Source organism: Phalacrocorax aristotelis, chromosome 15, assembly GCF_949628215.1.
Source record: "Phalacrocorax aristotelis chromosome 15, bGulAri2.1, whole genome shotgun sequence".
Lineage (NCBI taxonomy): Eukaryota > Metazoa > Chordata > Aves > Suliformes > Phalacrocoracidae > Phalacrocorax > Phalacrocorax aristotelis.
The window spans coordinates 1,317,124-1,343,058 of record NC_134290.1 but is presented as its reverse complement, the minus strand read 5'-3'; the positions used below and the strand labels follow the sequence as shown (position 1 = coordinate 1,343,058).

At 42.1% G+C, this 25,935-nt stretch overlaps 2 protein-coding genes across 5 annotated transcripts in view; one reads left to right on the top strand and one right to left on the bottom strand.

Annotated features, from left to right (window-relative positions):
• The window catches only part of PISD (phosphatidylserine decarboxylase), a 28,360-nt gene extending 22,741 nt beyond the window's left edge, over positions 1-5,619 (bottom strand). The window contains exons 1-2 of one of the 3 annotated variants that reach the window (XM_075110109.1): positions 5,539-5,619; positions 1,954-2,048 (exon numbers count right to left, since the gene is read on the bottom strand). In XM_075110109.1, the coding sequence (XP_074966210.1) occupies positions 1,954-2,048; positions 5,539-5,609 (166 nt within the window). In that variant the 5' untranslated portion in view covers positions 5,610-5,619. The remainder of the gene's footprint in view (positions 1-1,953; positions 2,049-5,538) is intronic. The other 2 variants (XM_075110112.1, XM_075110110.1) reach the window with 2 other exon arrangements.
• Positions 5,620-5,670: 51 nt separating this feature from the next.
• LOC142064743 (serotransferrin-2-like) lies at positions 5,671-24,272 on the top strand. 2 transcript variants are annotated; one of them, XM_075110079.1, is made up of 18 exons: positions 5,692-5,818; positions 8,603-8,741; positions 11,910-12,073; positions 13,189-13,288; positions 14,364-14,540; positions 15,023-15,185; positions 15,289-15,353; positions 16,029-16,186; positions 17,911-18,097; positions 18,267-18,415; positions 18,629-18,719; positions 19,029-19,097; positions 19,395-19,571; positions 19,851-20,007; positions 20,756-20,838; positions 22,131-22,315; positions 22,710-22,896; positions 23,635-24,272. In XM_075110079.1, exons 2-18 carry the CDS (start codon positions 8,690-8,692, stop codon positions 23,682-23,684), a joined length of 2,214 nt encoding a protein of 737 aa, XP_074966180.1. In that variant the 5' UTR covers positions 5,692-5,818; positions 8,603-8,689; the 3' UTR covers positions 23,685-24,272. The 2 variants fall into 2 exon arrangements, with proteins under 2 accessions (XP_074966182.1, XP_074966180.1); XM_075110081.1 differs by lacking the exon at positions 19,029-19,097 and having other exon boundaries at positions 5,671-5,818.
• Positions 24,273-25,935: the final 1,663 nt, after the last annotated feature.

The following is a 25,935-nucleotide window of genomic DNA, read 5'->3' as shown; positions in this document are numbered from 1 at the left end:
TCACTGGCTCTCAGGTTGACAGCGGTTATCATTCTAGTTGTCAGGCTCATTATTCATAACTACGCTATTACATAGATCTCTCAGCCAACATACATGCAGACTCTTATGCGTCACCTTCATTACATTATCCAGCAAAAGAAAGCCACAAGCATGCCTGGCACGCTGTTCGGCGCTGCTGTCCTGCTAGATATACTCCAGAGCAACAAAACACTTGAAAAATATTGCAGGACATGCAAAACCATTAAAATGACGTAAAAAAAGTTTCAAATTTTGAAATGAGGGAGAATGATATGATGTAGGTGTGGGAAGTTAGGGAACTGTTGGCTCAGCAAGTTCAGAGTGTTTGGTTTTTTTTAATACAAAAACACTTTTCCTAACATGAATCTCCCTGCTAAACTGTATTGTGTCTTTAAAAAAGTCATTTTTTCAGCTGTAGACTCCTCAGAAAACTTAGTAATGTGCAGAAGCTAATTAAGAAAAATAAATCTATGTTTAATGAGTTTTAATTTGCTATACAGAGATTACCTTCACTAGAAAAAAAATGTATATGTTTGGAAAAGTTTAAGAGCTATATGTAAAGAGATTCCATCATATATGCTCTTCCCCATAGTCCTCCTTCCTCTGGCACCTGTTATTAGTATCACAGCCTATCTGATTAAATTTGCTTTACAAAATATTCTACTTTAAGTTATTGAGAGTAGGGAGTACAGGGACACATGAAATCCCTCATTTTGCATACAACTGACCTAATGAAGCCGAGGAAGTGACACTGTTATTAAATGACTACCTCCTAGTTCACAGTATGTTGTTAGGTTGTACAAAAATGCTCACAGGGGAAAAACTTGATTCATTAGTCTGCAGAGATGGATGATATGAAAAAGGCGCATTTGTACTGTATTTACATGCAGTAAGGCACATATGAAGGATGCAGAGCTGCCCAGCTATTGTAATGTTTGAACATATTAATAAAATAGCAAACTTGTCAAAAAACATATTGCCAAGGAAGATGGAAACAGATCCCAATATAGATGCCCCTTGGGGTGGGGATTGACAAAACAGAATTGTAGCAGCTGTTTATTATCCTAGCTCCTCCTTTTTTGCTGGCCCCGTTACACAGGTTTCTTCAGAAGTGATAATCCCAGTGAAAAGGACGATTGTCAAAGCATCAAAGAAGCTTAAAAAAAGGCAAATACCCTCTAAGGGGGTACTTTCAAAGAGACCACTAGGGCAGCAGGTGCCACAATGATAAAGCAAGCCAGTTACTTTCTGATAAACACACACAGGTATAGCAGAGTGAGAGTGAACAAAATTAATGAGGATAATGACGCAGAAAATAAACAATTGTGTGGCCTATTAATAAGCCCCAGTGGAGGTATTCCTGATCTGGGAGGCTGACAGCTCCCAGATGAGATCAGCTCTGCCTTTCCAGTTTTAGCCAATACTGCTCTGGATACTACAGCATCTAAACTGCTGTCCAGATTCGCATCTCTTGCAAGGCTCCTCGTACCTATGAACTCACTGTGGAACAGATGGCACTTCTAAAATAACAGAGAAGCAGCTTTCAACCTTGGCTAGGGAAGCTATTTGTCTAAAATGCCCCTCTTGTTAAAGGAAATTATTTTGTTGGGGTTTTGTTTGTTTTTTTAATTTTTATTGCTATATTTGCTACCCAAATATTCCAAAATAGGTGAGAAACAATAAATAACACTTCATAAGGAATATTATGAAGTAGGTAAATACACTTTTACTCTCTGGAAAACAAACACACCAATGGAGTAAAGCATAATTTGCAAGCTTGTGTCCATGGAAATGCCATGAATTGAATAGGTCTCTGATGCCAGACCTCTGCTTTAATCTCAAGAACTTCATATTCACCAACACATGACTGTAATTTGGCTAGCTTTGAGTAACCCTGAATTTAAAAACACTGGGTAGATACAAGCCTTCACTTACCACTGAAAAATGACCTAGAAGGTGGCTGCTTCCACAGCACTCCAGTTCTAACACACAGGTTCTCGCGTATAAGGAAGTTACAGCTAGGCAGCAAACTGTAAATACAACAAACAAGAAGCAGTTGCTTAAGTACAAATATTTAATAATGAAAATGTAAGCAGTTCAATGTAATGATTATCTTATATTCAGAAGGTGAATGACAGAGGAAAAAGTCTCCACAAAGTATCATAAAATTCCCACTGAGCCTATTCCTTCCCCCCAAAAATACAAAAAAGCCCTGACAATCCAACTGCTCCTGCAGATATTTAATGTTGTATCTATTGTATCTTTTCTTTTCTTAGCAAATATTGACAGATGTTCATCTTGAGCTTAATTCTAATATAACAATGATGCTCTTCTGAGTATTTTAAATGCTTATCTTGGCAATAACGCTTTTCAGGCAACTAGTTATGTTGTCATTATGTACTGTATCTTGGCCTCTTTGGAGTTCTAAAATGTTTGTAATTGTGAACACAACTTGGGTCTTTTTAAAAAAACAAGCTAATATAATGTAATTTCATCTTGGTTTATGCATTGTCCTGGCCTACATGTTTACTAATCTGTTAATTTTTTCTTTCTTTTCTTTTTTTTAATTGATTCTAGAACTGATTAGAGTTACTACTCTCTAAATCTGCCTCCAGTTTAACATAGACCAATTTTATCCAGCAGCATGCGAACAACTCCTTTAAGGTCTGTACATTACTTTTATTTTGCTGGGGAAAACAAAAAATGTTTAAAACAAGATTCCTCTCGCTACAGGGAAGGATGTGATCGCACAAGCATCATAACCTTCTGTAACAACATGACTAACGTATTTACTTCCAGTCAAAGCTAATGCTTATAGTGGACAAAGGGAAGTCATGCTGATCAAAAACACTGCTTGCAAACATAGTGGTAAATTTTGTAATGATCATTGAGCACTTGGGATTATTCCATTTCCACCAGGCTGCTGCACAGGGGAGTCACTTAGGAACCTCCTACAACAGCAGCAATCTTACAAGACACTTATGAATTGTTTTCATGTATCTTCTTCCTCGCCATGCTGGAGGGGAGGAGAAGTATCCAGAACAGTTATGGATTCTATGAAGAAGTGATGTCATTTAATAGACCAACTGGTACAGCTGAAAAAGTAAAAAGGCTGCCAGGCACAGAAGCTCTTCTTTAGAGTTTGTCTTACTACTCTGTATGCTGGTGAACTGTAACGTGCATGGTTCTGCCACTCTGAAAACATACAGAACAGACTTATAATTGGCCAACACTGGGACATGGTTCCACTGGGATTTTTCATATGCTTAACATATAACATTTCATTTAATGTTTTTTAAAAATCTGAAAAGGGTCTATCCAACTGTACAAGAACTATTCCTATTCAAAGTCTGTAATAAGCACATTTAGACAAGTACTTGAAGAAGGCATGGCAACACCACATCCTGCTGTTCGATGGGATCATACGCCTGAGCCAGGGCAGGAGAGAGACAGTGTTCTCACACCAACAGGTTCCGTCCCTTGGGAAGGACCAGGCCTGGCAGGTCTTTGTGCAGCCCACTCATTCCTGGGATGCAAATGCCACAGCCGGGATGTCTTCATTTGGCTCTCTGACCTTTCATCTGCTCTTGATCAGACACATGCTGAGTACAGAATTACTTCATTAGCTTACAAGCTACTGCACCATTTCAGGTGATTCAATTCCAGGAAGTGATTATTAAGGATTTTAAGAATTAGTTTCAAGCGTCTACTCAGTTACATATAGAAGTTACGTCTTTATTTAGAAAAAGAATCTAGGAACAGGAGATTTCTTGGTGAGAAATCACATAATGATACTTGTAGACACTTGCTAACAATGTTTTAATGGTAGCCAAGGACAAATAGCTATAGTTTTCACTTATTCTCAAGTATATAAGGATACTACGGTGTCAATATTTCACTCTGCCCTTCACCTTCATGGTCTCTACTAAAACCACTGTATTAACCTAAATGTGACAGGACAGTCCCTCCCCAAAACAGGGATTCCTGTAAACAGGTGCTAAACATGCCATGCTGCTGCATCATCTCCCAGGATATTATTTCCTTAGCAAGACAGAAAAAGCATCCCTCACTGCTGCAGAACCTGTATGTTTTACATAGCAACATGGTGTAATTTTACCATGAACAATGAGGTCAGCTGATCCTCTTGGGTCACACACCAGACCTACACTAATTTGTGGTCTTAAGAGGCCTGCTTTACAACATATTAAAACACCTGGCATAAAAGGACTACTTACCCATCAGTAAGCTGGGAGCCTGTGGGCTACTTCTAAGGGACTAAAAAATAATAAGAACTAATCCAGTTAGCATTAGACTTAAATTTACCAGAAAAGTTTTAGAACCCTAAAAATTCGGGGGGGGGGGGGGGGGGAATATTCAAAGTTATCTACAGCCTAAAGCACTACTATTCTCATGACATAGATTAGTCTTGATACATAATAACCTTAAGAAAAAATGCACAGCCAGAACAAAATTAGCTGTGCTGGCTTCACAGGAGCATCCTGGAGCTGTTCATGCGCCAAGGCAGAGCATGGCATACCATACCAGGACTTTGTACTTCAGCAGACGGATCATCACACAGGAAGGATGCAATAATTAATCGCAGACCCTAAGTTCTTATCGACATTGCTTTTTGTGTCCAACATGGGAAAAGCAGTCTCCTCCTTACTCTGAAATCTGTCTAAAAGTAGGTAAAGATGCCATGACTGAATAGTTTACTGTCAGCCTCGCCTCCCCTGCTCCTGACAGCCCGGTGTTGATGGCTACAAACGTGCAGGAGAGCGCTGGCCTCCTGCCTCTGCCACCCGACGGGATCCCACGTCCACCTCAGCCCCTTGGCGACTTCAGCCGTCAGGGGACGGGGGACAACACGCCGCTGCCGGGCCCCGCGGCCGGTCGTCCCGGCAGGCCATGAGCATGGGGTGCTTGCGCCGGGTTTTGAGAGAAACGGCGGAGTGAGGGGGTGGTGTGTTCTACCCAAGAACGCAGAACTGTATCCTAGAAACGGTATTCTTAAGACTGCTTCATTACTACGAAAAGCATAAGCTTTTAGAGAATATCTCCTGTAAAGGGCTGTCGGGTTCCCCGCGAGCTGCCTCTCCTCACGGCCACCCTTCCCCCGGGGATTACACAACCTTAGGGGGAGCAGCCGCCCCCACCTACCAACTTCTACCCAACACTTAGACACTGACAACTACAGACCACGAAACCGAGTTAAGTTTACACAAGGTCACACGCTTTCCTGTCTTAAAAGATATAAAATCTCCATCTGGCTTTCCAGCTTGGGGAAGGAGGACGAGGCCCCTTGCACATGCCCAGGGAACAGGGCCGAGGCACCAGAAACAGCCGCGTTTCCACCCCGGCAGGGGCACGCCGGCGAACGAGGCGGCCGGAGAGGCAGGGGCGGCTGCAGCCCCCCGCCCCCGCGGTGCCGGCTGTCAGACAGCGACTGCCGCTTCGCCCCCGGCCACAGCCCCCTCACCGCCGGGCAGCCCGGTGCCGTCCCGCCCGCCGTGGCCATACCTGCTTCTCCGCAGCGCGACCACGGCGCCCTTCGCTACGGCCGCCGCCATCTTCCCGCGGCGCAGCGTCATCTGTCGCGCCCCGCGCGGGAGGGGTCGGTGGGCGGGGCCAGGCGGCGGGGTGGGCGGGCGCGGGGGCGGGCGGCAGGAGGGCGCCCTGCCGGGGGACGGGGCGAGGACCGCTACCTGGAGGGACTCCGGTGTGTAGGGGCGGCCCCGCTCCTCAGGGGAGAAGCGGCATGGGGCCGTGGACGGGAGTCTGTTCCCCAAAGGGGGATGTGGTACGTGGTGAGGGCTGTTCTCGGGGGGGTGTGGTGTAGGGACGGGGCTGTCTCTGAGGGGGCATGATCATAGAATCATGGAATCATTAAGGTTGTAAAAGACCTCTAGGATCATCAAGCCCAACCATCACCCCAATACCCCCAGGCCTCCTAAACCATGTCCCCAAGTGCCATGTCTACATGTTGTTTGAACCCCCCCAGGGATGGTGACTCCCCCACCTCTCTGGGCAGCCCGGTCCAAGGCCTGACCACTCTGGCAGTAAAGACATTGTTCCCAATATCCAACCTAAACCTCCCCTGATGCAGCTTGAGGCCGTTTCCTCTCGTCCTATCGTTTGTTACTTGGGAGAAATGATGTGGGGACAGGGCTGTCCCTGAGGGTTTGTGGCATGGGGACAAGGCTACTCCACAAAGGGGGTATGATATCAGGACAAAGCTGTTCCCCAGCGGGAGGTGTGCTGTGAGGAGCGGACTGCTTCTTGGGGCATTGAGGACGAGGCCGTTGGGGTTCAGCTGCTTCCCAGTGTTGCTGTTGAGGGGCAAGTAAGTCCCTGACCACAGATACGGGAGCACCAGGGATGTTGGGGCAGGGATTTTGCCGTGGGGGATGCGGTGCAGGACAGGCACAACACTGTTCCTGCAAGTGAGATGTCAGGCAGGGTAGGACAGTAACATCTGTTCCTGGTCTGGTGTTCCATGCCTGGATCCTAGCAGCACAGAGGTGATTTTATAGAGCGTTTTGGTTTCCACCCCCTTAGATGCACACCTAGATAGATACACAGGTGCTACGTTACTGGGAAGTAGCTAATTACCATTTTCTGATGGTGGTAGGGGAGTAGTTTCATAAGGTGAATCAGTCAGAAAAGAATTCCAGAGTCCTGCTGCTGTGTTTCTGCATCCTCAGTGCTTTAGGACACGGTCCTCTCAGCTGACGTGATTACTTTACACTTGTGATTAATATTTGTTTTCCTGACTAGGCCTAAATGAAGCCTACAACATCGTCATGTCATTCTGCTTTTTTCACACCACCACAGATAGCAGCATAGTATCTCTATAAGTATCTCAGACATTTACAGGAAAGTATTTTATTTTTAAATATGTAAAATATGACCAGAGATCCAGATGCAGCCCTCATGTAATAGTGATAACATTAGCTGGCTGAGTTGTTGGGATATATGTGTATCCTGAGCTAACATAATGGTAGGATTGGCAGGAAGTAAAACCTCAAAGAAGGTGGGATTTGATCCTGTTGGGTGCTTTGCTACAAGTCTTGCAAGAGCCATTAGCTTTGATGTCTAAGTGCACCCTGCAGGTGGGCCTGACGGACAAGTTTCTCCAGAAATGATTCAAGAGTGATTCAGAGATTAAATGAAACACACTTGTTTATAGTGTGTATTAACTGACACCGACTGAACTGGTTAATGATCTGTCCTGACGTAATCTTTCTCCCTGGAATTAAAAGTAAATATGTGGACCTTTAACTATTTAAATATTACTTTTCTCATAACATGTTTTGTTCATATGTTTGGGTTTGGGTTTTTTTTAACATCTGATAATATATTGTATCAAAAGACTATATAAGCTGCACTCACTGAGGAATAAAACATGCTTCCCAAAGGGTACAGGGCTTTGCTAGGCCTGCACAGGTGAGCCCAGTCAAAGGGTGGGATAATACCAGAGTTGTTCTCTTAGCAAATGAGAGACTGGAGATCTTGGGGCTTGAGAACATTTGTTCAGGAAGTAGTGAGAAATCTAACTCCTTCTGTGATTGGATTAGTGGGAGACATAACAACCCAGCAAATGTTGCAGACCTAGTGAGGGAACTTAGGAAACGCAGGGATATGTAATGGAATCCATGTACGTGAATGCAAAAGAAGCACATGGGGAATAAGGACTGTGAATCACTAGGGAAGAGTGCATAAGGCAACAGAAGAATTCTGGGAAAAGTGTTGGCAAAAATACATGAAGCAGAGAAAGTACCAAGAAAATCCATAAGATGAAGAATGAAAACAAAACTAAGAAAAATACTTTCTTTCTCCAGGACTTTTGGAAATGTAATTTTTTTCCTGAATAGGAAAGATTAAACCATATTAGCAATATTTTCTGCATCATCAGATCAGTTCAGTATGCACCCTTCTGCTTTTATAGATATATATATATTTGGTTTCTTTTTTCCCTGCTGTAGAATTAATGATGTTAATCATGGCTGCTGTAATTGAGTAATTAAGAGGTAAGAGTAATTAAGAGGTAATACTCCAGACTAAGTGTTAGAAAACAGGGAAATAAGCCAGCTTGGATGAGACTGCTGTGATAGAATGGAACGAAGAGAGTCAAGAAAGTTGACGTGTCACAGTTCTGTTCTGAATTCTTAGGGAAGCATAGGATTACTTTTTGTTTAAAATTACTCAATAGATAAACCATTATCAGGTGAAAAAAAAAAAGGCAAGAAAGACCCTTTGGTATTCTGAAAAGAGATATGTGCAGTAGTTTGGACAATTCACTTAGCTTTAGATACCCTTTTTGTAAGTCTTACCTACCTCCTGAGGGCATATTGGTGCCTTTTGAAACAGTAGAAGTATAATTTATTTCAAAAGCAGAGGCTGACTTCCCATGTCTGTTTGTAACCGAGCAGAAAATGCACAGATATTTTCCATCTGTGGGTAGGAATAGGTCACTATCCCTTTCTCCTTTGCATACAAGGACGTACCATCCTCTGCTTGGGGTTTTTTTCTTAAATCTTGGTTTATCCTTGTTGATGGCTAAAAACCCTTTGTTATCTTCCAGAAGCTTTTGGTCATCACTGTGGAATTCCTGGTATGAGAAGGCAGAGCTTCAGGGTAGAGAGAGGATCCTTGCTGAACTGCTGTAATCATGAAGACAGCGATTTTAATGGTCCTAATCATCTTCAATTTGCTGTCTTCAGGTAAGGCTGATGGGCAGAGGGGAAGACACTAATATATAACTCTAATATATGCTTTGGTTTTGCTTTCTTCTGTGCAAAGAAGTTGCGGCTAGGACTGTGCCTGTGATTTCCATTTGTCTGTACTTTTCCTGTTTGATCATTGGCAGATGGTGACCCTGTTAGTTTTGAAGCAGCTTGATACACTAGTTTCTTAGCAATTCAGTGAAGGTTTGTTTTCTTTGAATAGTTGGGATCTGCATACTCATTAATGCTGTCAAAATGAATCAGTGTATTTCAAGCCACTCCCCTCCAAAACCACAATGGGTTCTTTTTGGAATTGCACTGAACTAATGTCAAAAGAAGTGGAGGACTAATGTCTGATGCTATGCTCAAAGAAATAAAAACTTCAGTGTTTTAACTGTAAAAATTATTTATTCCAGGCAATATTTTTTTTTTAAATTTTAATAGAGCCAGATGCCTAAACATCTGGTAATGACGACGTGTGAGATGTTGTAGTGTTTTTGATGCATTCAGTCCTGGTTTTCATTACATGGAATAAGATTCTCTCAAGTTACATAACTGCATGCTATTTTTGTATATATTAATCACTTTTTTCTCCTTAATGCATAGTATCTTCCTGAGATGTATATGATGATATATTTCAGAGTAGAAGGCATTTAATAGGAGGAATACAAAATAAGTCATAGTACATCCCAGATGGAATAACTGGAGCCTAAAGCAAAAGAGGATATTATGTTGACGTGTCTGGACTACTCAGAATGTAGCTTCAGAGTCAATTTAAACCAATGAAGCCCCCAACTTCCCCTGGAAAAGGAGGTTTACCTTCTCCACCACTTCTAATTGCATCTTCCTTTGTTCTGCTGGCACTTTTGTTTTGACTTTTATTGGTTACTTAGTTTTCAACTGGAAAAAAGATCTGACAACAAAATAGTTCTGTTCTGCTACAAATTTATAGAGTGCTTCTGGGGAGGTTATTTAATTTCTTTGTTTGGCATCCAGAAATGAAGATCATTCTTACTAACTTTCTACTTGGAAGAGGTAGGATTGTAAGGATTTTGTTGTTAATGCTTATTCAGTACTCCCTTCAACAAATTAGGCTGGAGAGCAGCTCCACAGAGAGGGACCTGGGGGCTCTGGCCGACAGCAGGTTGAACACAAGCCACCACTGTGCCCTGGCAGGCAAGAGGGCCAATGTGCCCTGGGGGGCACCGAGCCCTGCATCGCAGCCGGGCGAGGGAGGGGATTGTCCCGCTCTGCTCCACGCTGGGGCGGCCTCACCTCGAGTGCTGTGGGCAGTTTTGGGTGCCACAGGACATGAAGCATCTAAAGCTACTAGAGAGTGTCCAGAGGAGGGCCAGAAAGTTGGTGAAGGGTTTAGAGGGAAACCTTATGAGGAGTGGCTAAAGTCACTTGTTTTTTTCAGCCTGGAGCAGAGGAGGCTGAGGGCAGCCCTCATTGTGGCCTGCAGCTTCCTCACAAGGGGAGGAGGAGGGGCAGGCGCTGATCTCTTCTCTCTGGTGACCAACGCCAGGCCCCGAGGGGATGGCAGGGAGATGTGCCAGGGGAGGGTTAGGCTGGGTATTAGGGAAAGGTTCTTCCCCCAGAGGGCGGTGGAGCCCTGGAACAGGCTCCCCCGGGAGGCATCACGGCACCAGCCTGGCGATATTCCAGAAGCACTTGGACAACGCCCTCAGAGACACGGTGTGAATTTGGGGCTGTCCTGTGCAGGGACAGGAGTTGGATTTGATGATCCTTGTGGGTTCCTTCCAACTCAGGACATTCTATGGTAGTACATGATTCTTCATTGTCAATAACCAAATTGTCCCTAGTTTCTGTCTTTCATAGTGGGTGTTGTCATGGAAGATAAACCTCTCTGTCTTGAAGGAGGTACAGCAAGTTACTTGTCATTGCTGAGAAAACGCTTAGAGAATACGTTGTTTACAAAGAGCAGAAGGTCCAAGACATAGAACTGCCATTCTAATTTCAAACAGATCCAGATCCTCACTTCCTGGATTGAGAGATTTGGTTTACTCTACTATAAAGTAGCATTTAATTGTGAACTTCTTCCAACTTAAAATTTTAATACTTCTCCTCTGATCTAAGTTTTTCCCACCCTGGACCTCTGATGTGGGTCTTATTATTTAAAATGAGGTGGTCCTTGTCTGGAAAGAAAATGGGGAGGAAATACTGTTCCAACAAAGCATGGTGCTCATTGGGAAATGCTGTTCTAACAAAGCATGTAGCTCAGTGCTGTGAGACAGCTGGGACTTGGAACAACAGTTATTGTCTGTTTGAAAAACAACAACCCCATATCTAAAGACTAAATTCAACAAAGCTAAAGCAACTTGATCCCCTACCAACATCCTCCCTCCATACTTCTTGTTCTTTTGCAGCCTTAGTTCTGACTCTCTAGAACTTTGTACAGAAATATTAAGATTGGTATGGATAAATTATGCTTGGGAGAATGTGTGTATGAAAGCACCAGAGGGAACAGCAGAGCAAAGGTTAAAAGAATGGCCTGTATTGATAACCAAGGACACAGCTGGCAGCCCTAAAACTGATAAACCCTAGGGAATGCATTGTTTACATTGAGAGAAGGTCTGTGCTCTGATAAGGTTACATCACAGTTGGCTCACTAGAAGAAAAACTGCAGTCTGATAACAGGAGGATGGTAAGAAGGTTACCCTATGTTGTAAGTGCCATTCCTCTTCTTGCTATCCCAACAGGAAAACAAACCATAGCCATAAAGATGTCCTTGCCTTTGTTTCCTCATTTTGGGTGGCAACTTTGCTTAAGATTCATGGAGGATGAAGCAAGGAAGATTCTGAGGCAAAAGATCTTGCCATAATAATTGTTGATTCTTGAAAAATCTACCTAAAAACTGGTTTGTTGCTGCTAGTCAAGAGGAAGCAAAGAGATATACTAAAGACTAAAGGACAACCATTCGTTGTCCTCCATGTTGGGCAAAGTGGCTTGGTCAAACTGCTTGGGCACATCCCTTGGATGCCTGTAAGTAAGTGGATATGTGAGTGTGAGTGAACAGAATCAACTTACATGTGAAGTTAAATAAAATAAAGTAGTCTTCCTCTTCCATTAGGAGTTAAACTGAGGTGTTTGTTATTTTTTCACTAAATCCTACAAATCTTGACTTCTTTTTTGATCCCACAGGGAAGAAATTCCGATGGTGCACCCTTTCTGATCTGGAACAGAGAAAGTGTGCTGAACTGTCCAAAGCACTTACGGCTGTGCTGCCCCTTGCTACTCTCGATTCATTTGCTCGGATTTCTTGCATCAGAGCCCACAATACATATGACTGTATTGATAAAATCAGGGTGAGTTCACAGAGATTTTTAAAACTGATTTTGAGTCCAAATCCTCTTTTGAAAAGTTACTGGTAGACAGAATCCATGGGAGAATAAAATGATACTGAAAGATAGTATTGCATATATGACAAAGTACACAGAACATTGAGAGTCAAGAATTAAAACCCATGAGCATCCTACTAGAGGTAATATTTTCCCATAGCTAATGTCCTGGCAATCTCCAGGAAATAAGTAAAAAGTTGCTTGGAAGCAAATGGACAAAATCAATCTACTAAATTAAAACCTCCTCAGAGCATTCTTCTTGCTTGTGGGCTTTGGTCCTACTCAGACTATAATGAATATTTTCTCTTCTCTTTCTTCCCTGCTACTTTTAGCCCCTAGTCAGTCTTTTCTGAAGTAAAGAGCAAAGGCTTTTTTTTCATATGAAAATCTTTAATTTGAATAAAATTAGACATCAGACCTTTTGTAAGTGTAAGCTCTTGTAATTGACCAGTTCTAGAATGAAATTTTCATAACGCTATGTGCTTTGAAAAAAAACTACTAATGAAAAAGGAAGATAAGCATTTGCTGTAGAACAATTTCATTAACATACCTAAACCTTGATTGGGATAGAGAATTTCAGTTTCCATTTTCATTCAGTCCCAGTTTCCTTCAGGGAAGTCCAAATCTGACCTGGAAAACAAAACTAAGAAAAACCAACAAGGAAGGTTAGGGAATAATTTGGTTTGTGTTTTCATTCAGTCCTGCAACCCTTGTTAATAGGCTGCGGTTCCACTTTCTGGGTTATGGAAAGATTATAGCCAGGGGAACTCTAAGAAGGATTTGGGGTCTTGGGGGAGCACTAGGAAAAAACAGGGGTTGCCTTTTTCTTGAGTTGGCATCAGAATTGTGCTTTTGGAATGGAAGGCCCAAAGAGAGGTGAGAAGGGATGTTACTGCAAAACAACTTAGCCTTCATTGCTATCATTTCACCATGCTTAGTAGCAGGGATTCAATTAAAAATAAGGCAAATGCTTGTAAAAGCCACTGGTTACTACTTCTCAGGCAGAAACCCTGCTCTTGAAGCTGTTTTGTTTGTTTCTCCATAAACACACTTGTTTTGAAGGTTTTGCTGTTGTTTTTAAGGTGAACAAAGCAGATGCTGCCTCCTTGGATGCTGGAGACGTTTACTCTGCTGTAAAGCTATATGGTTTGGCAGTGGTGGCAAAGGAGATCTATGATCAAGGTAGGTTAATAAAGCAAAAGAATAAGTTGTATTTTTGAATTTGCTAATAAATTGCTGTGCAGTGAAAGGCAAAGCTCAAGAATTCTTGAAAAAAAGTGTATACATTTTCATTAACTTTATAGGAGTATGGAGGTGGCTAACAACTGTTTCTAAAATACTTAGTGACGATGAATAAAATACCAGTGGTGCTTTGTATCTAGTAGCTTTCTGCCTGTGGTACTGTCACTATGACAAATTGTCGATATCTACCCCTACCCACAATGCTAGTGTACTGGCAAGTACATCTTGTAGGGAATAAGAATGGTTTTATTCTGCCTGTGTCAATTCTTATACCATGCTCTTTACTCTTGTAACTGAACATTTACTAGTGGTTCCTTAAGAGGTTAGCTTCTCTCATGAATTAGTTCTTTCCTTCTTGCCCTGAAGAGACAAGAATATAAGGTGGATAATCTTATTATGGTAAGATTCCTCTTCATTCCTGGCAGACCTGAGCAGTTTGTGCAATGAATGGTTTATAAAGCAAGAATAAATAAGTTTGAGCCAAAATCAAGTACACAGTGGAAAATACTCGTGGGACATGAATCTGAGAAGGAAGCCAAATTAGCAGATGGATGTAGGAAGACACTAATAAGGGGATGCTATGAGAACAGAAGTGAATTTTGGTTTGGCTGAAGAACCATGAAATCATAGTGGAATTGATATGTTTCAGGTGGTAAGTATGTTCTGAGGATAAGGCGTAGGAGTCCTTTCCATTACAATACCTAAACAGTGTGATACAAATGTTCAAAATTCTTGAGAAGCGATTGCATTGAATGATGGAGCTGGATGATCCTGTAAGCCTTTCCCACCAGATTTTTACATTCTTGCTTTGCCCATCACTTGCGTCGCTCAGTTTAACAAGGTGCCATGTAGCCAGAATATGGTAGAAGGTCCTGGCATGAGTACCTATGTTTCATATGCCTAAGATTTCTTTTCTGCAGCCGTGTTTGCAGAAGTAGTTGAACTCCTGTACACAGATGGAAGTTATGGAATTGGGATTGAGTTATTTCTGTTAAATATTTTTGTCCTATCACAGGAAATTGTGTGTTTGCTGTGGCCATTGCCAGACGAGGAACTCTGGATATCCAGAGGCTGCGAGGTGTGCGCAGCTGCCACAATGGAGCCAGGTGGACATCAGGCTGGAATATTCCACTTGGCTTTCTCCTTGCAAGAAATGATCTTTCCTGGGATGAGGCACAACCTTTGAGCCAAGGTGGGTGATAAGAGCCATAGGATTATATGTCTGCCCTCAGCAAAGTGAGTGAAATGCAAGCAGATGTAGAAGGTACTGAGCTATGTGAAAATTGAAGGGCTTTGTGGACAAGATATCCTCTTGGAGTGTTTTTGATACTGGCTCTTAGCTCTCTTCAGAACTTTTCTAGTGATCTCAAAGCAGCAGAATTGTTACCAAAACAAAAACCTTTGTGTTCTGTATGCAACAGGGAAGAAGTCTTTGTAATATCTAGCCAGCACAAGGATGGTTTCAACCAAACAAAATTTGATCTCTTTGTTTCCAGCAAATGTTTCAAATTTTAAGTTTAGACAATGAAGCTGCATTTGCTGATTTATTTATTTTTTTTGAAGCACCATAGTCCTAGTTATGCTCATGATATGTTTGGCCTCTTTTCTTTCTTCCATTTTTTTCCCATTTGAATGTTTTCCTTTCTTTTTGTTTGTTTGTTTTCTCCTCTGCAGTAATCAGTGAGTATTTCAATGCAAGTTGCATCCCTGGGGTTGGAGTTGCTGCTCCTCAACTGTGTGCTCTCTGCCAAGGACAAAAATCCTATGTTAGAGACAAGAACCACTTCTGTGAGACAAGCAGTAATGAGCCCTTCTATGACTCTGAAGGAGCCTTCAGGTGAGCTCTGACTCCTGTACTGAATTTACCTTCAGGGAAAAACAACTTGTAAGGGAGGAGAAACCAGGTGACATGTTAATAGGATAGCATTCTCTTTCTGCAGGTGCCTGAAGAATGGAGTGGCAGATGTTGCCTTTTTAGATCATCTAACAATTATGAGTGTCACAGGTAACCCTAAAAACTCAGATTCATTTTAACCTCTGGCTGTGCTCTTTCCTGCATGGGAGTTTGGGGGATATGCCTATATTTTTGTTGTTTCTAGGGAAATTTCAGTTCCTGCAAGCAGTTCAGTGGTATTTCTTGGCTTTCCCCACAAGTCAGAAGGAAACAGAAAAGGAAAGTGTAAGTGAGGAAAAATTCCTCACAGGAGATTCTTAGAATGGGAGCAGACAGATGTTTTTATACAGGTGATTTCTTTAGCCTAGTCTGTGATGCAGCTGTCAGTATTTGCATTGCTGGAGTTATAAGATTCCTTTTAAAATTCAGTGTATCAAGCTGCTAAAATGCATGGTTCCCCTATACCGGTTTTGTATTTTTAAACTCAGTCGAGCTCTGTATCGATGCTTTTGAAGGTGGTTAGCAACAGTATTTGCAGGTAAGAATTTTTAAACAAACATATTTACAGGAGTACAGTTTAAAGAGTATTTTGGAGTACCTCTGGCTGAGGTCCTTCTCTTTGTTGAGAGAAAAGCCTATCAAAGACAACTTTCCCAAGTGTGGTTGGTACACTGTGCCGCTTGCATAATCTTTGAGCAACCACCTCTGAAAAATGTTTTACCTTCCATCTCTGTGCCTTCTGTCAAGTCATGTCTTCATAGATTCATGAGTGTCCTGTTGTTTCAGAGTCAGAACAACAGGAATATGAACTCTTATGTCCTGATGGGACTACAGCTGAGCTGACTGAATACAGCACCTGTAACTTGGGCCAGGGGCCCGGCCGTGGCATCATCACCCGCCACAACTTCCAGAAGATCACCAACAAATTTCTTACCATGATCCAAGTGAGTGGATATTATAAGCTGTATATCTCCAGACACAGGCTTTTCTTCCATCTTTGTATGGAGATTACCACCCAGTTTGCCATCCTTGAGAAATTTATAGTTAGTGTGAAAAAGGACTAAAAATCAGTTGTTCTGGGGAAGGATCCTACACTGGCTTCTGGAAGAAGGTTTTACTTCTCTCTCAAGTGTTCTTCTGTAGAAGGGTGTGAATAAATAAGTAAAGAAGGGGAAGATGCCATAACACCCAAACTGGAAAATGGCTAATGGTGTTCATCCTGCCCTGGAACTTATGTAGCTGAGGGAGGTGCATAGGTTCAGGCAGGGTTCACCTTTGTTCCTGTCTTTTTCTCATCTTACACATAGTATCTGTTACCTTGACATCCAGGAATCTGTCTGAAACTGAACCTGAAGTGCATATTTAAGTGCAAATTTGAAAAATTTGTGAAGCTGTCCAGGCCTTAAAATAGACCAGCAGACACAGAATAATTCAAGCCACTGGCTGGGCTGTACTGTCACGCAGACTCTGGTAGATAGACTGTGGTACAAAACCTCTTCTTTATTGACAGATCTTAATATGTCTTTTTCAGTGCACTTCATAACGCGTAGCTTAGCTGTGTTCCCCCACACATAGCAATGGCTGTGCAGCAGTGTTCCTAGTACACTTCTCAGTGATTTCTTTTCTTCCAGTACCATTGTTAGCCTGAAAAGCAGGTTCATTCACCCAGGGTGCAAAACAGAGAGTGAAAATATTTCATTTAATTCATTTTTGAGCAAAGGTTGGTGCTGGGTAGGTAACCCACAAAGCTAGCACCCCACACCAAGAAACTATGAGGCATTTATACTGTTAAATATGTCAGTCACAGCTAATATTAACACGCCTCAGCTAATAATTGGTTAATTGCTTTCTCGCTTCAACTTAAAGGTACAGCACTCTTAATTGACCATGCATGCTCAGAGAGTAAGGGGCTTGTTTAAGGGGGTGGGGGTGTCTGTGTGTGTGTGTGTGTTTTCCCGGCCTATGGGTGCGATTTTTAGTATTATAATGAGGATAGTTCACCTAAAGGGCACTTTGTTTTCGTTCTTATCAACATCCCAATTAGCTGTTCTCCTTGACTATACACTTTATCACCCAGTTCTCAGCTCTTCTGAGGTGGGATGTTTCCTTTGATCAGTCTCTCAGCTCTCCCCAAGGATAAACTCATAAAACAAGTGCTTCCCTATCTCTCAGTTCCCTTCCATGGCCGTCAAACTCTGTTTTGCCAAGCTCACATGGCTCATTATTGTGGCTTAGCAGAAAATTCAAAAAAATCTACTTCCTTCAGGATATCACCATCAGGCTGAACAGAGCTACTTTGTACATGGTACTTCCCCATCATAAAGCAGAAGGTATCCTGTGCCCCTTTATTGCACTGATCTTTATCACAAATATTTCTCACTCAGCTATACTCCCTCAGTTGCCTTTCCAGGGTAGAAGACATTGAGCACAGCCCAATAAACTGGAATAACTAAGACAGGAGAAAATTCTTCAAAAAAGTGAATCATATAATGCTTTTAGGACTGGAACCACCCACTTCCTGCAGTACCTGTGGGCTTTTGTCCCAGTGTGATGGAACCTCTAGTGCTATGTTACAAACCATTGACATGAAGGGAGGGGAGGATGAGGCTGCCTGTTACTGCAAGGATGAGCAGATTTGTTGCAATTAAAAGTGTTGTTCTTGTCCTAGCGCCTCTTTGGGCGAAAAGGAAAGGAAAGAGCCAGGTTTGAACTCTTCACTTCAGCACCCTTTGGGGGAAAGAACCTGCTGTTCCGAGATGCCACTCAGCACCTGCAGCTTCTTGAGGAGCAGCTAGAGATTGCCTATGTCCTTGGTCTGGATTATGTAGCTCTCCTTAAGGGACTTGGCCATGAAGGTGAGAAGCCTTCTAGATAACTGTAGCTAAGGAAAGGGAAGAAAAAGTTCTCTTTCTGTGTTATTCCTCCCTGCCAGGCACAAGTGCATAGACCTAAACATCCCCCTAGCAAAGAACAGAATGGTGTGTAGGTGACATGATCTCACTGTGCTCCTTCCTTCCGATGCAGGGAGCTCTTTGGACAACAGTGTTGTGCGGTGGTGCTGCATCAGTGATGCTGAGCTTCGCAAGTGTGAGGAGTGGGCACTGAGTGTCAAATCCTACCCATTGGTCTGTGTCCAAGCAACTTCCATGACCAAATGCATTGAAATGATCAAGGTAGGAGATTCCCTCTAGTCAGAGTATATAAGACCACACAAGGTATGTATGTTCTTGTGAATAAGAGGAAAAACAATTTGTACACTAGAGGAACCAGTGGGAATGAGAAGGAATTTAGGCAGGGGAATTTCCAACCAGTGGGGAAGTACAGCTGCTTGGTTACACAATTCATGCAAATCCTCTTTTTGTTATTTTCTATAATGCTGTTGGCAGAGTAGTGAGGCTGATGCAGTCACCCTGGATGCAACGCATGTCTACATTGCAGGGAGGTGTGGATTGGTTCCTGTAGCTGCAGAATGTTATGGTGAGTCCTCAGGTGACCTTAGCAAAAAAGTACCATCAAAAATATAGTTAAATTTCCACAGTTTCTGATGTTTTGTAATGGAAGTAGAAATCAATACATATATCCAAATATTCTTCCCAGCTCTTCCACTAACCGGCTCTAGCATTTGATCTGGCTGTTTATTATATAGATATATTTATTATATCTTTTGTAAAAGGGACAGAGATGCTGACATGGCTCAAGAGGATTGCAAGGTTTTTGATGGGGTGCTGCCACATAACAGGAACATCAGCAGTTACAAGGTCCTTAATGGTTGTTTCTCCTCTCCAGGGGGAGATTGTGCCCCAGCTGCTAACAGCATGGAGGAAACAGGGAAATTAATTCACCTTAAGCACAAAGGTAACAGGACAACTTTGAGAAGGCAAAACATTTAGGTTTTCCTGAGGCTGCCCCTAGGATTTATGTGGGAATATATTTGCATGTTGGTTTGGGGAAGAACTTGCTGTGCATGTTCAGCAGGAGCTTTACAGATAATGCCGGGCAGCTAGGACAAGAGCTTTGTGGCTAAGCAAAGAATGCAGATCCTCTACTGTAACTGAAGATATCATGACAGGCTGAGGGAGGGAAGAGAGGGGCTGTACCTGTCTGGAATACTTCATTGTCTTGGTATAACCGGCTGTTGTCATTGTTTTACAGCACTACCACCAATTTATGCTGTTGCCCTAGCTAAGAAAAATGCCAAACAGATTAACATCCGAAACCTTAGGGGAAGGCGATCCTGCCACAGTCACCTGTATAGTCCTGGAGGATGGTTACTGTTTTCCAAATACACAAATCTGGAGAATGATACTGCAAACTGTGACATTGGCTCTGGTAAGGGCTGCTCTGGGTTGTCTGTTGACTAGACTGTGGAAATCTGAAGCCCCAAATTTGGGAGTAAAATGGAGATGGGGCCATGAGGATTTGACCAGCAAGTGGCGATTGCAGTCTCGGAGTGTGTTGAAGCAGCTCTTCCTCCTGTCTGACTATCTGTGATTCTTCATGTTTAGTCCTTGCTAGCTGTTAGGATGGAATTCCATTCTTGTCTTTGCCCATGCGTGAAGAGGCTTTGGAATACCTTGTCCTAATCTCACCTCAGTTTTCTCTACTCAGTTTATCAGAACTACTTCTGGAAGGGCTGCATGCCAGGAGCAGATGGAAACCTGTGCAAGGTGTGCATTGGAGAGAGTGAGGTGGAAGGGGCTCGAGTATCTAGCAGATGTGCTGCAAGTCACAATGAACGTTACTATGGCAATATGGGAGCACTCAGGTAAGCCTTTTGTCAGACTCAAAAATGCAGAGCAATAGCCAGAATTGGCTTATTATTTTGCTGATGATTTTCTCTGGAGGTTGGGTGTTGTTTGTTTGTGTGTTTTTTTTTTTCTTTTTGTTTTTTGTTAAGCAACTGGCTGTATGCATGCGTGTATTTCGTTTTGGTTGCAGTTGCTATTGGATGTTCAGCTGATTGGTGATTTAAAACAGTCATGAAACCATTTCCAGAGCAAGACAATGCTTCCAAACATATAAGGCCTAGAGCATTGCTACTGATTGTTTAAAGAGAAGGGATGAAACATAGTTAGGAGGTCAGAGAGCAGAGTTGATGGGATAAGAAAGAGTGTGGTGTACAGGAGGTAATTAAATAGACTGGAGATATCAAAAAACCCATAGTTGAAGCAGAGGCAGAGAAGAGTATTAAAGGTGAAAGCACAGACTATATACAATGCATCTAGTTGAATTACATTCTCTTTCCTGGCTAGGCACAGGTGATGCTGCATGGACATTGTGCCACAACTTTGACTTGGGAGCTGCTCTAAGGGTTGAAAGGGATTGTCTTATCAAATATGTGAACATTCTCCATCAAGATACCGACATCACTAACTTCTTCCATATAACCACCAAGTAGTTACAGATGAGGGGGATACTTCCAGCTACTCCTGTGTTAGCTTCAGAAGACTGTCCAAACATCAGTCATCGTGTAGTGGCTGTCTCTGATAACTTTTGTTTTTTTCCTGCACTAGGTGTCTAGTTGGCAATCCCAGTGGAAGAAGCTTTGGAGATGTAGCTTTCCTGGAACACTCTAACCTACTCCAGAACATAGAGTGTGAGATGCAGATATTCTCTTTTCCTTTGAGAATGTTCATTAGTGTCAGTGACTTCCCACACAGTGACTGGCACTCGTGAGGATCAGCTTTTACAGGTTTAATCTAGGTCCTTGAAGTTGTGTTTGTGACTGGAAAATTGCAAGAACCTTCCTGCATGTAGGTGTTCCAGTAAAGCTCGAAATTCAGATACTGTTCAGTTTTAGAGAGGCAAGAGGAAGAATCACTGATTAGATCACGGTGTGTGTTGGGGGGGTAATCACCCTTGGAGGCTACACTCATTTTTGGAAAGCTCAAAGCTTTAAAAAGCAAGTGACTCTTCCCATCAGGCTTTCTCCCATAGGGAGCCATAGCGCACATATTCATTGTTTTTGATCAGTTTCAAGAATGAAGATGGTAGATAAGGGCAATGCTGTTGGCTGGGAGATGTTCTATGGCTTTGTCCTGACATGGCAGCTTTCTCATGTTGTTTCACAGGCAGTTATGGAATAAGCAGTCCAAATAGCTTAATAGGTAAAAATATCACAAGTTAGTTTGCCTTTCACAGTTTCTAAAAAAACATTGTTACTACACTGTGAAATGTTTAAATTCCTCTGGGAAATACTGATCTTCGCAACAGTCTAGCGGTTGGGTTTTGTTGATGAAAATGGTTGTGGTTACAGTAGCTCAAATCCCCTCAATTTCTTACATTATGTCTACTGCTCTAACAGCCAAAATACGCAGCCTTTTCACAGAGGTGAAGAGAAAGGGAACCCCCATTTTGTTCAGTGTGATAAAGCACACTGAAAGTCTAATTTAGGCAATTTCACTAACAGAAGAGACTTTTCTAAGAGAAGAATCTCTAAAATCAAGTGGAGGTATAGGGGCCTAGAAACCTGCAGGAATTCAAGCTGCAAGAGCAGTTTATTTGGGGCAGCAGGACATGCAGGCTGAATTGCTGTTTTCAGGAAGTGATCTGATTACAGATGAAGATGAGGCACGATAAGCTGTTCGTATACCTTGATGTTACTCTTGTTTTTAGTTGATAGCTGCAGCTTACGTTCACTGACCTCTTTGCTCTGTGAAAACACTACCCTGTTCCTAATAAACGACCATGTAGCATAGAATCATAGAACCATTAAAGTTGGAAAAGACCTCTAGGATTGTCAAGTCCAACCGTCAGCCCAACACTACTATGTTTTGAACATATTGACTAAACTTATTCCTTTTAATTTTTATCATTTTGCATGAGATTCACCCTGCCTTCTGTTTTCATTTTTTAAAAGGATTGGCTTTCACTTCATCTTCTTTTCAGATCTGGACAGCTCTGGTTGGGCAAAAGGTTATACCCCTATTGACTTTGACCTCTTGTGTCCGGATGGAACGCGTGCTGCAGTCACAGAATGGCCAGGCTGTAACCTTGGTGCCATTCCCCCCAGTGCAGTCATGACTCGACCAGTCACTGTCACGAAAATCTATGACTTTCTAATGAAATCCCAGGTAAGGGAGATAACAGGGAAGAAGTTAGTGTGTTATCATCACTTGTTATGTGTGACTGCTGAAAGCCCTTTCAAGACCAAAAGCTTTATATACTAAATACATGAAGTGCCTTCGGGTCCAGTATGAAAGAATTAAGAATGCGCATAGGAGATTGAGAAAATAATTATTTGGATTCTCTAAAGGGTCATTTTGGCACCAGTTGCTATTCTGCAGTGGTCATACTTTTGCTGAGAAGTAAGCCACTGCAAAACCGCATCTTTTTGTATGAATGCGGACAGTGCTAGGTTGGAGTGGAACCTTTTCTTCTGCTAGGTGTTGCTATAGAACTGAGGGTTGCCAGCTTAACCTTGCTATTTATGATCCAAGCTGTGGAACTTGTTTCTCTTCTGTTTAGGAATCTCTGGGAAGCAAACTGGATTCTCAGTTCCATCTCTTTCAGTCATTGAAGTATGGTGAAAGTGATCTGCTTTTCAAAGATGCTACTCAGTACCTTGTTCATGCAAGTCACATGAGCTATGAAGAAATTCTTGGAGTGTCTTTCTTTCAGCTGGCAGAATCAGTGTTTAGTTGTACACCTGCAGGTAAAGTCAAGTTCTGAATTCGGAGTTAGAGAAAAATGCAAAGCAGGAAGCCTTCTGTGCATAGCTACTGCCCTTTTGTTTAGACTGAACGGAGAAGCATGTTCTACATATCCTGTTAGTAACAATTTTCCAAGGAGTTCTGTGTTTGGAGCTCCTTTAGAGCCTCTTACAACTCCTATTCAAAAGCGCTGAAACTGGAGCTCTGCAGGAACAGAATAACCAACACATTTTAGAACAAATATGAGGTTATTGAAATAGGACTGGTTTACTCCCACTCTGAAATTTTTCTCCCCAATTCCAAAGATCAGTTCTGAGAAAAGAGTATATAATGTTCATTTGGATACGCCAAACTTGAGAAAAAGATAACAAATTTTCTATTTAATTCTTGAATTAACCTTAAAATCAGTTAAATAATTTCCTTTTTGAAGAGTGTAGTGGAGAACTCAACATCAAAACCTTTATAAACGTAAAGGTTGGCTTTTCCATTATTATCCACTGAAAGCTGGATGAGGTATGTGTGTAGCTATCATAAAAACTGAAACTGTCTGAGCCACAGTCAAGCTATTTTGGGATCTGAAAATCTGTATTGAAGTAAATGAAGATACACAGTAAGCTAGATTCCTGTAAGGCTAAGTTTTTAAGAAACTATTCTGCTGTTTTGGTGAATAGTACCTGAAGAATTTGATATTTTTAAAGCTGATAGCATCTTTAAGTGTATACTTTCTTGCTGGTTTGTAGGCATCTTAGACTTCTGCAAACAGGATATCTGTGCATCCTCATCGAACTGACAGCTAACAGAGAGGCTTTGCAAGGCATGTATACCACCATCAATGTCGAAAACATGGAAATGTGCAAGTCCAGCCTATCCAAAGCAACCAACAAGGAAACAGTAATCTCTAGAAATGTATGCTGAATACCCTCGTCTTTTTTTTTTTTTTTTTTAAAGCAGATTTTACGTTTATAATAATGTAATACTACTCCTGTCACCCCTTTCTTGTTTGGAGCATGGCATCATGTGGAACAGCACAGGCCAGTCTGAATAACCTACAGCACAGAGCTAGGATCAGCAACTCTGTACTACTATGGAGAAATCAGCATTTTTGTGGAAATAGCCAGGTACAATACCATGGACTAAAATACAGACTGTCAGGAGTGGCACAGGTTAGTCGGTAGCAGTTTGCCTTGCTTGCCTTATAAACTGTTTCCATTTTAAAAAAAATAAATCAACTGACATTTTGGTAGTTGCAGCATTGTCCTTCTATATCCATGATTTTGGTCACAGCTAGACAGTCCTTGCTGAATCCACATATATGCTATAGGTTGTATATGCAATTGCTATTGGAAGACTGAAGAATGTATTTGCTTTTTTAACCAAGGATTTATACTAGTAAATCAAAACACTTTTCTCACAAATTAATGTATTAGGGCATCTAATAGCCATCAGAACTTGATGCTTGCAGCTTTCAGGTGAAGGAAAGCAATGGATATTCATCCTTGTCAAAAACTCCATTACTTTGTTAGTAGTTTAAATAATATTTTGATACTTTATAGAGTCATAGATTCAAAATGTCAATCAATTAAACAGCATTGGTTTTACAAGCAGAAACTGCCTGAACATGATATGAAGTCTGCTGAACAGAACGTATCATGTGTTTGTTTTGCCTGTTAGTGGATAAAGATTTAGAGTGTATGGCTCTTCATGGGCAGGGCTCATTTCAGCTTGCAAGAGTGTTATCACCTTCTGCTCCCATACACCGTGAACCAGGCTAGGTTAAGATTTTTAGTTTAAAAAAAAAAAAAAATCCTTCACCCAAAACGTTCCGGTCCTTGCTACATATATTGCAGTTATATTAACCTCAGCGAGCAATAAATGAGATGCAAAGAGCAAAGACAGGCCAGACGCAGAAAAGACATAGATCTGCCACATAAAGGAGATGAAGCATAAAAAACCCCTCCACCAAAACCAACAAAGCAAGGCAGCAGCAAAGTACTCAGTTGTAGAGTACTCTGCTAATACCACCTGTTTTTAAACAGTTCATTCTAGGCCTAGCTTGTCTTTTCTGTTTGACTTAGTCGCCCCTCTCCTCCCCCTTGTCACTCTGATTTGCACTCTGACCAGCAGCAAGGGTTTTAGATTCAGTGCATCTTGGCCCAGACTCTGCTCTCTCATTTATCCCATTGTTTGGCATTGACTACTCAAACAACAGAGAGGATGCAAGTCCAAACTTGTCCACCTTTCACATATAAAGGGGAGAGGTGAATGGTGAATGAAGCAAGTCCCAGTACAGTGACAGAGCAAAATCCGTATCTACTGTGTTGCAGCCAGCAAGCTGTAGCCCTGAAGAAGCCAGGGAACAGCAGGATGTTTGTTTAGATCTCTGAGGTGCTCCCTTCTTTCTTTACTGGAACTTACGTGCCATCTGCAGGACCCATGTAACACTGCACCTCAATCTGAGAAGGGAATTATGAGAACAGAGTGAAGAAAGGCATCTGTGAGCTTAGTTTGGCCAAGACCAGCATGCAGCTGAATAGCAAGAAATTGAAAATCTGGGTTATACACAAGCCTTTATGGGTTGGAGGGGCAGGGGAGTTGTTCTCTGGCATCAGAATTACAGATGCTTAGTAGGCCCTTTTGATGTTCCTGTGCTTCAGCTTTGGTTTAAAAGCACCAGCCTGATGCCTTGCACAGACATGAACCACTGGCCTGCTCAGCCTTGCATTGCTCAGTTCTGAGCCCGGCAGGAACCGTCTGTGCTGTCTGGCTCCTGCTACTCTACTACCTTAAGAGATGGATGCTGTCTCAATGCTATGAATCGTAGCTAAGATCATGCTTAAAACCCCCCAGGTCCATTTCTGTTCCTGTTAAAGCATGGCTATGGATTAACAAACATTAGAGTTGCTGCTCCATGCCTCACCAATAGCCCAGCCAGTTACTTAATAGTGTTAATCTCTTTGGAGATTTAACCTCTTCCCCATGTATGCAAGACAGATATACCATGTATATTTACTGATACAAGCCTAAAGAAGGCCTTAAAAAAC